We start from the raw sequence: 12,483 nt of genomic DNA, 5'->3' as shown, positions 1-12,483 counted from the left end.
CACATTAGTAATTCACACGCTCTTATGTAATCCATTTGGTTTGCCTTATCACTGTGTGTTGTTATAAAGTTGTTATATACTTATCTGCTCTTTGTGTCTCCCCCTCATCCTCCTCTAATCCCCTAATACCCCTCCTCTGCCCCTTCCCCCCTCCCTTCTCCTCCCTCTTTCTCTTTCTCTTTCTCTCCTCTCTCTCTTCTTCTCTCTCCTGTCCTCTCCAAGCCCTGTGATGTGTGCTGCCAGCGGTGTGTGCGTAGAGCGGGACTGACATCCATGTGCGTGTGGAGAGAGAGCGGTAGACCAAGCCCCTAAAACGGAGCATGCCTCTGCGTCCGGCAGCCGGCAAACATGAGCCACCCAGCCCTCCACGGCAGGAGCAACAGCGGCAGGAGCAGCGGCACGCACAGCCCTACACGCACGCAGCCAACGGCAGCCAGGGGGGCAGCTCCGACAGCTCCAGGGAAGAGGACAGCGCCATTCCCTTTCCCAGCGCCGGAGTGGGCTTCCGTCCCGGTGCAGAGCGGAGCCGCGCTGCACCCATGGAGGAGCCAACAGGCAACACGGTGGTCATCCGCATTGGAATCCCTGACCTGCAGCAGACGGTAAGAGAGCCAAGCTCTGCCTCTGTATGTGCCTTTCATTAAAACAGAACAATGTGTTTAATGTTTCATTCATCCTACTTTATTCTGCCATGCTTCTTCGTGCACACTTCATGTCTGCTCTCCTGATGCGCTCAGCCCCCTCCCCACTCAAGCCCTCTCTGTGATATCTTATACATCTACTATTCATTAACCGTGTTTAACTGTTCACGGAGCTGTTGGCATGGTACAATATGGACATATTTGCATATAATATGTGCCATGATTGTATGATTGTCATTTCCATCTAACCAGTTCAACTTCTTCTGAAAGCCAAGGAGCATTGAGATGCAGTAGCGACATGTGCTGAGTACATGGAGGCTCAGGTGGTTACACTCGTGTGTGTGTTTCTGAGTTCTGAGAACATCAATGACCGGGAGAGGGTTTGATGTGTTGTTGCTGATTAGCTCATTGTTGTAACATGTCTGAAAAGAGCCATTGTATCCAAGCAAAGCACCGGCAGCACAGCCCTGGAATAAGGATGGAATGTAAAATGAGTCCACACTGAGAGAAAGAGAATTCCCCAAAGATGCTGCAGAATTGCTGCCTCCGAACAGAAATGTTTTTTTGTGAGCTGAGACACATTCAGAGCAAAGGGAGAGAGAGTGGACACTCCAATCTGCTGAAGACCTGAGCAAATAGAAGAGGTTCTATTACATAATGTCCTAAACACAACCCCACTCATGGTCATAGTCTAACAGAGGAGAAAACCTACCAGTGTTCAGAGCCTCGCACCTGTCATGTATCACTGTGGACCTCATGGAGCAGTCTGAAGTGTGCTGTGTGTCTCTCTGTACGTGAGGGAGCAGATTACACTAGAATAGAGCCTCAAGCAGGATTACATGTCTCCTGCTGGGATCAAGCCTGGATCAGGAGAGGGATCCATCAACATTGCTTCATGTAACACTTTTTGTCTGAACTTTGAGTGAGGGAAAAATGAGCATTGTGGTAGGCTTCTGCTGCTGTAAAGTACCTGTAAGGACGGGTTGCTTTCTCAACTCAAATCCTGGCATAGATTACAAAACATGTACAAGTCCTATTGTGGTTTGGGCAGATTTATAGTTTATTATTTGCCATTCATCACTGCTCTAGCCACTCAATCTTCTATTGCAATTGGAGCAAAGACAGACAGCTTCCCAATAGTGTAAATGGGTGTCATTCATCTTTACAGAACCAGAGGAGACACTGTTAGGCCTGTGTAGTCTGGCCCACCTGAGTGCACTCCTCTAGTACTTTCCTTCAATACTAGGGCAAGTGGTCTCTTTTCAGTCACTTTCGCCCATAAGTTTATATCAGTTATTATTGATGTTTGCTTTTTGGTTTTAGTGGTGATTTGAATCTATCACTGTAAGCCAGGTTTCTAGATCAGGGAGGCTAAAATGGTAAATGGTTACATTTTTATGGTGCCTTTCTACCTTCAAGGCATTCAAAGTATTTTACATTAAGAAACCACTCAACCATTCACACATACATTCACACACCAATGTGCGCAAGCACTGGGGACCAGGCAGGTAAAGTGTCTTGCCTAAGGACAACAGTATTTACCTGATGGAGATGGAATCTCAGCTCTAAACTGTGGGCCATCTGACCACCATAACAACGTTTGGATAAGAGGGCATACACTCTACTCTTAAGGTGGCATATTGAAACATGTTTGAACATATTTGAGAGGAAAGAGGAGAACTACAGACAAATGAATGAAATTCAGCTTGATGTTGACACTGTATCGTTACCAAGACTTGGAATATTAGTTTTAGGTGTGTTTCACAATGCAATCTAGCGTTAGTGAGTATATAGAGGGTGGATTACTTAAATTTACAGTGAAGAATACTGCCTATGTTTGGTCCAATTCAGCAGAAGGCCTGAGGACCGACACAAGTGAGTCTGAGAGCTGCCTTTGGCCCCCGGGCCACAGTTTGGACAGCCCTGTTCTAGATCATGTCCAGTGCGAATAGACCTGACAGACTAATGCCCTCTTGAATGGACAGATGGCGTGTCATTTATTGTAGGCATCTCTCTGGGCACAAGTCTACCTCCTCCTGTGTCTATTTTTAGCTTCATTCACACAGGCTCTGGACGTGTCCTGCATACTCCACTCCAACTGTCCACTCCACCTCAGGGGACACAGGGATAGATAAAGAGAGTTATGACCCAGGCTAACATCTCATCTCACTGTCTCTGTCAGTGAACAGTGTGTCCCTCTGGTCTTGTCCTCATAAGGACTCAGGTGGACACTCTCTTAAGGACACATATTACACTAATATAAACTTTTAACCAGACTTTTAACTAGGATAATTGTTTATTTGAACTTCAAAAACATACATTAGAATTCTGTTGCTTCTAAGCCGTAGTAAAACAGTGATCTTGTGTATATATTATTGACTTCACTGGGCTTGTTTTGTTAGGGTACCAATATGTTGGCAATAGCCATGCAAAAATACTTCTTTCCTCTTTCTTGCCAACAGAGGGCAGAGATACCAAATCCACAAAGCTTGAAGAAAGCTTATAGAGTGTAGTGTCAGTCTTGATCTCAGGAGTAATTTATTATAGTTCTGAAGAGAATTTTCCTATGTAAACCTTATTTCTCTGGTTGTTGCAATTGAATAATCGTGGTAATTAAGTATGTTAGCTGGTTTAAGCCCAGGCCCGGCAGGTAGACATCAAAGATGCTGATAGAAGATTTGTTTGGGAAAATAATTCCTCTTTGTGGCCTGGACACTGGTAGTGATGAATAGGAGGAAATGGAGAAGTTAAGGAGGATGATGTTTCTGCTGCTCCAATGAAGATGAGGATAAGATTACATGCTGTAACTGAAATGGCACAAAGGAGAGCAAGAGCATGAACACTTGAGCGAGACTGATGAAGAGCCAAAGGTTGTAGCCTGTGATTGGCTGACAGGGACAGAAGGTAGGAGTGAGGAGAAAATAATCTACAAGAGCTGCAAAATTACTTTACTTCAGTGCTACAGACAGAGCTCAAAGCACAACATGGCAGGATAAACACATGTAGATGTTAACTCTTACCCTGGGCTCAGACTGCATGCGGCGCAGCTCAGAGTATTCCGTATAGTAAAAAATATGAAAGGAGCTCAGACGGCACGCCGCGTAGTACAGTGGTGCCGGAGGAGGTGCCGCTGAGCTCCGGATCAAATCTGTTGGATTCTATTTTTGCCGGACACCGGAGCTGACTGCAAGCCTTTTCCCTTAATAAGTAAGTGGTTATCACGTGCAGCTTCAAAGACGGTGACCGCAACAGCACAGCAGAGCCACTGGTTCTCGTGTGAGTGTCACACCGCAAGTACGGCGGTCCGGCACAGGACATGCAGCTGTACCACGTGCAGTCAAGACATTATCTTGATGGGACAGAAATTTAAAAGAAAACATTAAAACATTTAATATACAATTATCTTCTTCTTCTATTAAATTCTATTAATAGAAACCTTTTCTATTAAATTAAATCATTGAAACTGTAAATATAGTTCATATTTAATGTGGCATGTTTGCAATACAGTCTGTTAATGAGCAAATTGGTGATAAATACTCTATGAACATTTGATTTGGTCTATCTCTTTATCATTTAAACGAAATGTTTCTGTTTTCAGGACATATTGATATGCAATTAAGAATAAATGGTTTTCTAGTAGAAAAAAGAAGTATTAAATAATTAAGAAAACAACAACTAATGTGCTTTTAAGGATATTTTATGGATTGTAAAAAAATGAATTGAAAATAAATGATCGTTTACTCAATAGATTACTTGATTACTAAAACAATCAATAGTTGGAGCCCACCAGTTTAAAAAACAGTAATTTTTAAGACATTTGAAGCTGCTTCATGGAGATGAGAAGCTGATTGGTTTGTGATGGAGCGGTCGACATGAAAATTGAAGTGGTCACACTCTTTGACGCAGACTGAGAGAACGCTTTGATATTGTTTGAATAACAGGTATACTAATGACATTTTTAATAAGCCACAAATATGTGGTTAGTCATCCTATGTTTCTGTGTGACTGGCAGTGCCATTAGATCCCACTGACATATTTAGTCTCGCCTGTCAAGAGCTATAGAGAGGAGGCTGTATGGATATTGTGTCCCACGTGTTAGACTGCTTATAGTGCTGCGGGAGACTTCAACTGACACTGTCAAGACAATAGGTTAAACTTGTTGCCTAGAACCTGGGACATATGTCAGCATTACAATGAATGGAGACAATGATTGACTTGTTGAAAATGAGGCTGATTGTGTTAAATAGGAGAGAATGAAGACACTGAGGAGGCTGAGATTCTGCTGCTGCAGTGGAGATGAAAGCAGAGGTGGTTTGCACACTTGGCAGATGGCAACTAGCAGATAACTGTGTCGGAGTGGGTTTCCTCTGGGCACTCCAGTTTCTCCATCAACCCAAAATATGCACAAGCTAAGGTAGTCCAACACTAGCAACAGGATCATAGAGATGGGTCCCTCAGCACAGTGGTGCTCACTGCTCCTGAGGAGATGCCCTAGCGACATTGAAGAATGGGTCAAATGCAGAGAACAGATTTCCCTACAGGGACAATAAAGTGTACATTACTTAGGTAACTTTTTGAGTAAATACTTCAAAGAGTAGTAAATGCACCACATACTTTCAGATCTACCTCTTTCCTTTAAGAAAATCTATTATTTATTACTTTTTATTGTGTTACTTTTATGCAGTACTTTTGACAGGTTGGGTTTTGGTTGGATTTTTGTCTGCTTCTACTCCTGTATGTGACTCTTTTATTATCAATTTGGTTTTAACGTTTTGATGAAAGGCTAGCTATGGGCCAGGACAGAGATTATTCATTACACTATTCATTTTTAGGAGTGGACCCAGAAGGCCATTTGTAATGTAGATTGCTTATTTAAAATTTAGTTCCAAGGTTGAAACACTTGCAGAGGGGAATGTGTGAATTCCTTTGTATTTTCAAATATAAAGCCACCCAGGCTTGTTTTTGATGCTCTGAGCCCCCCCTCCCTTTGTTCACATTACAATCAGCTTGCATTTCACTAATAAAAATACTGTACATTACATCAGGTTTGTGAAGTTGTAGGGTGCTGTTTTGTGTCATGCTTTTGTATATTGCAGGAGAAGTAGGTTTATGGGCTAAGCTTTGGACAAAATCGTATTGCTGGCTGCAAAGAGGGTTTGAACAGGGCTAGATTACTCAAATATGCATGGATGACATAGTAAAAAAGCCAAAGTTGACAAGTGGACAAAGGAAACAAAGATGACAATAAAAAAGCAGGACTAAACATGGAATCAGCAGTTCAGTTTTATGGAGCTAAAATCTGGAACAATCCTTCTGAAGATGTGAGACAGGCCTTTACTTTGACAATGTTTAAATTCAGGCTTCAGATAGATATAAGGCAGTGTCCACCAGCAGTCTGACCAGAACTGAAGAAGTGACTTGGATGAACAGCCAAATGTACAACGTTTTGTCCAGTTGACAGATTTAACTTTAACTTTCTTGGCTTTTGCTATGGATCAGACCTGGACAACTGCATGGATGACATATAAAACCTCTTCAGGCATGTTTTTGATGAAGGAACATTATAACAATGTAGAAATAGCCCAACATTTCAGTTTACCCCCTGTTTAAGCATAATTTTAACCCCAAAATGTCCATGCACTGACCAGCATATGTGATCCCAGGCATGCCATAGTGTGTTGTTTTCAGTGAAGTATCATCATCACATTCACAGTTTGAGCCCATTTCAATCACAGCACCAGGATTAGCCCACCTGAACAGTGTTTGCTTTTTGGCTGGAAAAACATGTGCCACTCTTAATCTACCATCCACACACAGTCAATATTTCATTTAATCTTATTGGCTTAGTTTTGTCAAATTCCAGTTTGATCTTCTTATCTTCTTGTCCCATTATTCACTACATTAGGGCTGAACGATTATGAAAAAATCAAACTGCAATTTTTCAGACAAGCACTGCAATTCAATCTAGACTCGTGATTAATGTTTTTTTGTGATTCTTTTTTTTAATCATCATGTTCAAATAATAATTGCAAGGATGAGGAGATGCATTACATCCCGGTACCCAGTATTTTTTGATAGATATTAAGTCTGAAAATGCCTTTAAAACATCCTTCCAGAAAGCCCAATCCTATAAAATATGTAAAAATATCCCTGTTACACTGAGATCACAAAAGGTACGGTTAGGGAAGGGATTTCATTTTGAATAATATGTTTGGAGTAAAATATGTTGGTGGAGTATAACATGATGTTTAGGATTAGGACTGATTGGAGGGATTCTGTTCAAAGTTCACAATTTAAACCCATTCAAATTTGGGAAGACTGAAATGTGAACGTTAAACTAATCCAACACTCAATGCGTTTCAGAATGTTTGCAGAGGCCTAAACTAGAGAGAATACAGTATGTGTAAGCTAAATATTTTCAGTCCTTGTAATTTGCTAATCAATTGCGGTACCTTGCAGTCCAGTACTGTACTGTACCACTTAACATTCTATAGCAATGTCAGTGGGCTAAGTTGGGGCAGGCTCTCTCCATTGGTGTTGAGGGCCTTTGTCCACTCTTTGCTGCAGTCTGTATTGTGTTGCACCTATGTGTGAAGTGCTTATTAGGATGCAGGGGAGTCTTCTGTGTCGTGCTTGCTGTGTCTCGCTTCTTAACTGGAGAATACACACACTGCCAAAGTTTGTGGACAGAGCAAAAGATGTTGGCAAAAGAAGTTTGGTAAAAAAAAAAAAAAAGATATTTAAACATATCTACAGAGTAGTTTCTTTGAAAGGTGCTGTGTGTAGCTTTTCTGGTGGTCTGTCACTTGCTGGTCTCCATGGAGATGTTATTGCTTTTCCTGGAATATTCCACAACAATATAGGGCATTAAACTTATCTCCATGTAGACAAACTGTGATGCCATCAGGCCAGGTTCCTTGTTCACATTAAAAATGTATTTTATTTCTTAGCATTTTATTTCTCTATATCAGCAATTGAAACCTGGAAGTGCTGCTGTGTGCGGACGATTTCATCATTTGAAATTTCTTTCACTTTCACAGTATTTAAATTATCGTTGTTGTATATGGCCGTACTGCTATTTTTTTTCAGAATACTTCACTTCTGATGCCAGCAGATGGTGTGAAAAGCAAAGGGTAATACAAAGTTGGTCAAACTTTTAAAAAAGCAGCTATACAGCACAGTGTTTCCTCTGGCCCCAGAGGCATGGGGGAGCTCATAGTTGAATATCACATGATTAGGGGGGGATGGCTTTCTTTATGCATACTATATTTGTTTCTAATAATATCAAAATAATAGGCCTACTTGACCCAAGACCAATTAATGCAATGCTATTGTGATGAAGCATTTAACTTAAACTTCTACCATGTTATGACATTGTTCCGTCATCAGAAACATACCTGAAGAGGTTTTATATGTCATCCATACAGGTTAAGGAATTTAGCAATCTCTCCCGGGCCCTATTCAAACCCTCCTTACATTTAGCTGTGGGATTTTGTCCAATGCTCAGCCCACAAGCCAGACAAGGTGTGGAGAATCTTAGCAGGATCATGTCCCAACAGTTCACACCCTCTGCCATAGCAGGCTGTCGGGTCTACACAGATTCACACACCTGGGTAAATGAACCGCATGAGGCTAAGACGTAAAAGCGCCATGCTATAACAGTGGCCCACACAGTTGCTCACACAGTTACAGATACAGGTGCAAGATGGATGAGGTCGTTATTGACCTGAGGCATTTGATGTGCCATTCACTGCACAAACGGAACTATAAAAAACATAAAAATGAAGAGGCCATCCCACACCGTACACACAGGCTTCTGCTTAAAAAGGGGATATCCTAGTGTGTTTCATGGACAGAAATGGCTTGTGTGTTAACATGCAACATAACTTATGACACAGAATTTCAGAAGCACTTCATTTGCTGAACCTAGACTGAATGAATATGCAAAACGGGGTGTGGTTTTGCATTTTTGGCAAAATGTGCAAATTTGAGGTACAGAAAATGTTGCCTGAATTAAGTTCATTAGCTGATGCTCTTATTTATCATAAAGAGGCAGTTCATGACACTGGGATCAGGTGTTATTGGTCAAGAGTCATCTTAGTTGTCTTTATCTCTTTGTATGTGTACATCGCATTGACGTGTCCACAGAGCTGTTTAGCACCCCTGCTGCAGACCGCGGGTGAACCTCCATATTAATCTCCGGAGAGGACCAAATTGGTACACACATTCACACAAATGGGCCATCAGGATAATTTCTAGAGAACAGCACTGTGAAAATGGTTATAGATTATTTAAGGGATACCCATAACCCAGAAACCCCCTCTTGCATAGGGCCTCCCCAGAGCTAGAAACAGCCTGTGTGTATTTGCCAAAGCTGCTGCTGTTTGGTTTATTGTGAGAGTTCAGAGCACAGGACAAGCACTGAATGTGAAGTGGCTCTAGTGGAAAATGACCAGAGCTTACACTCAGTGACTCTTTACACATTCAGGTCCAGGGATCCCTGCAGATGGAGAGTCCGGTTCTTCTGAGCGGTACAGTTTGAGGACGTATGCAAATGTTTACTATGCACAGTCAAACAGCTTACACAAATATCAATACATCTTTATGTAATGCAGATACTTATTTCTGATACATGTGCTTGCAAAAGGATTAGCATCATTCACACAATTACAACATTCACCTCACTTGGCTTTGGTCATAAAAACTGTTACAATATACTTAATTTCACATTTCTGAGGTTTAAAATAAAGATGGTCTGATATGGATGTTTTTCGATTCCAATATCTGGTATTTGTCTTGCTCTTGTGGCCGATAATCAATATTTGCGGATGTCAATCAAAGTTATGTTAAATTATAGTAAAATCTGTAAAAATAATAACAAAATGTATTTGTCTGGGATATAAATTCACATTTTCAGGCATGAGTCTGTTCAGTGACACATGGGCACACAGAGACTAGGGCTGTGGAGAACAAATATCTGTGCCAAATCAGCAAAATTTTCAATATTTATTCAATATTGATATTTATCAATATTCAGTAAATATCTGTAATAGTCCAATTACATTGGACTATAGATATTTTTAGATATTTGCAAAATCATACAATATTATCGATATTGCCAATAACCGACATACCATTCCTAGTTTTAAAAGACGTTTTGTTGGAGCTGAAGGACTACATAGACAATGATCCTTTGCTCAGTTTTGGTGCATTATTGGCTACAGTTGAGTGGACGATGAAGAGAAAAATGTACATCTAAATTGTATTTCATTTAACAATATTTAATATTTAACCATATTTTTGCAATCCATCAAAACGTGCCTGTAAATGTTGTGTTTCAGGCTAAAATGTCACACAAAGCTTGAATGGACTGAAATGTTAATCTCAAAAGTTTGGAACTATCCCTTTGTGCCCTTATTTGAAATATTTTTATAGAGAGATCATTCTATTTTTTGCATGTCCCTAAACAGCTATTATGATATCAGAGGTGAATAGTAGTACATTTAATTTGTTACATTTACTAAAACTGTACTTTTCAGAGTACTTTTCCAGCAGCATACTTTTACTCCTAGTTGAGTAATGTTTTTATTGAAATAACCATACTCTTACTTGAGTAGAAGTTTCAAACCTGGATGGGATTATTCTTATTTGACTTTTTTTTTTCTTTGTTTTTTTGTTTTTTGTTTTTTACAATCCTTCTGTTTTGTCTGTTAGGCATGATTTTGTATTATTATTATTATTATTATTATTATTATTATTATTATTATTATTATTATTATTATTATTATTATTTATAATAATAATTATAATAATAATTATAATAATTATAATAATTATAAATAATTATAAATAATTATAAATAAGCACACAGTATTATTATTGTTGTTGTTGTTAATAATAATAATAATTATAATAATAATACTAATAATAATAATAATAATGTATGCTTATTTTTATCCTTAGTATGCTTTTTTTTCCTTCTTTGCATACAGGTGAGAGGTGACATTTAAAAAGGGGAAAAAATGTAACTTGTATAACTGTAGATTTAAAAAAATTATCACAAAAAGATATGATAGATATTTTGCATGTTAATGTTTTTTCCTTACAATTGCATTAAGTGTAAATTTGTGTATTAAACAAAAAAAATCTGCAGTTACTCCTATAGTTACTCTTTAAGTGAGTAGTACTTTTCCCAAATACTTTTTTACTCTTGAGTTGTAAAATTTTTGGTTATCCACTCAACCATCCTCTGACAATATTATCCATTTTTAACACATCTCTCATGTCCATACACAATTAGTATATTAGTCGTAGTCTTTTAAAATAACTTGTTAATATAAAATACCCAGTGTCTCCCTCCCTTTGGCCAGCAGAACAGATGACTTAGCAGTGAAATTATTATAGGCTGTTCCCTCTGTTAGCTGCTGCTTTTAACAACTGAACTCTGTCCAAATCAAACAGACATCTTGCAGAAATGCCCCTTCTAGTTGACATAGCTTTCTCAGCAGAATGCTGCTACAGTAATTTAATTGTCAAATGTGTGTTGCTTGTTGGAGGGAAGAGGAGCTTGTCTTGTCTTGGCCCGAGGCTTGCTGTGACCAATGGGCAGGCAGAGCTGAGTGGACTTGGCTCTGGTGGTCAGTATGGATTAGGAGGTTAGGGGGGTAATTTCAGGATTAACCCAGAGTTTACCGGGTCACTAAGATTGTTGTGTCATGGTAGGTCTACTTTGAAATGTATTACTGACCTGGTAATGGATGTTGTTAATACAATAAAAGGTGTTTCGGCTGGCAGGTGACACATTTTTTTTTACACTACACAATATTAATACTTTGCAATGACATCATGCTAGGGGTGTTCTATACATATGTCTATGGTGGGTCACTATGGTGACACGATGCAAACACTGTCAAAAAAGCTTTAAGAAAGTCTGAAACCTCAAGAAAAAACTCCAAACAAAACAAAATGATATAACAACACATACAACACATTTTCAGGAGCCTGTGATCAATACAAACATTCATGGTCCTGTTTAGGTGTAGATTTTCAACAAAAAAGGTGAGAGTGTAACTGGAATACAGTTGACTAATGGTTGCTAGCTTGCTAGCACAATCTCACCTGTTGTAGTTCCAGTTTAATCAACTTTTTATGGTCAGATTTAGTTAAAACTAAGCTCAGGTTAAAGTCTAACTTGAGTAACACTGCTTCAGACAGAGCAGCGCCTTCAGTTAGCTTCACACCCACAGGGAATGTTAATGACAGCAGCTGCAAAGTATCAGTTTAATGTCTATCAAAGCAATGACATATACAACTGCTTTATCACCATATTGTTGGAAGTGTGGGACAGGCTACATGTGTTCACTTTTGCTTTCACCACATCAAAACTGGGAGTAAACTGATAACTAAACCTGACTAGACCAGGAGCAAAACAAGACTACATCAGGATTTAACCAGAGCCAAATTTAATAGTTCAAAAGACACAAAATTACATAAAGCCCCATTAAAGAGCACTATGTAACTTTTCAGATGGAGAGTCAGCTTTCTACTTGTCTCATAGATATCTTTCAGTGTGATTAAACCTATCTATCTTGCATTTATTCAATTATGAGTGTTTTTATAGCCAAGACCATCTGACTTTTAACTTGACCTGATAAACCTTGTTACCCATAGCTGTCATCATGGATATAAACATTCCAAGCAAAGAAATCTCCATACGACAAGCAGTTGGAAAGGTTGCATTGTGCACCTTTAAAGGGCCCATATTACGCTATTTTTGATCCATGTTATAATGTTATTTCCTCATCAAAAACACACCCTGAGTTGTGTTTTGTTTCATTCACAA

General features: G+C 39.3%; 1 protein-coding gene across 1 annotated transcript in view; it reads left to right on the top strand.

Annotated features, from left to right (window-relative positions):
- The first annotated feature begins 320 nt into the window (after window positions 1-320).
- Window positions 321-12,483, top strand: part of shank3a (SH3 and multiple ankyrin repeat domains 3a) — a 153,599-nt gene continuing 141,436 nt past the window's right edge. Inside the window, exon 1 of the mRNA XM_055222674.1 lies at window positions 321-602. Coding sequence (XP_055078649.1) covers window positions 321-602 — 282 coding nt within the window. The remainder of the gene's footprint in view (window positions 603-12,483) is intronic.

This window comes from Periophthalmus magnuspinnatus, chromosome 6, assembly GCF_009829125.3.
Source record: "Periophthalmus magnuspinnatus isolate fPerMag1 chromosome 6, fPerMag1.2.pri, whole genome shotgun sequence".
Classification (NCBI taxonomy): domain Eukaryota; kingdom Metazoa; phylum Chordata; class Actinopteri; order Gobiiformes; family Gobiidae; genus Periophthalmus; species Periophthalmus magnuspinnatus.
The sequence above is the reverse complement of the archived record's forward strand: the minus strand, read 5'-3'. Positions and strand labels throughout refer to the sequence as shown.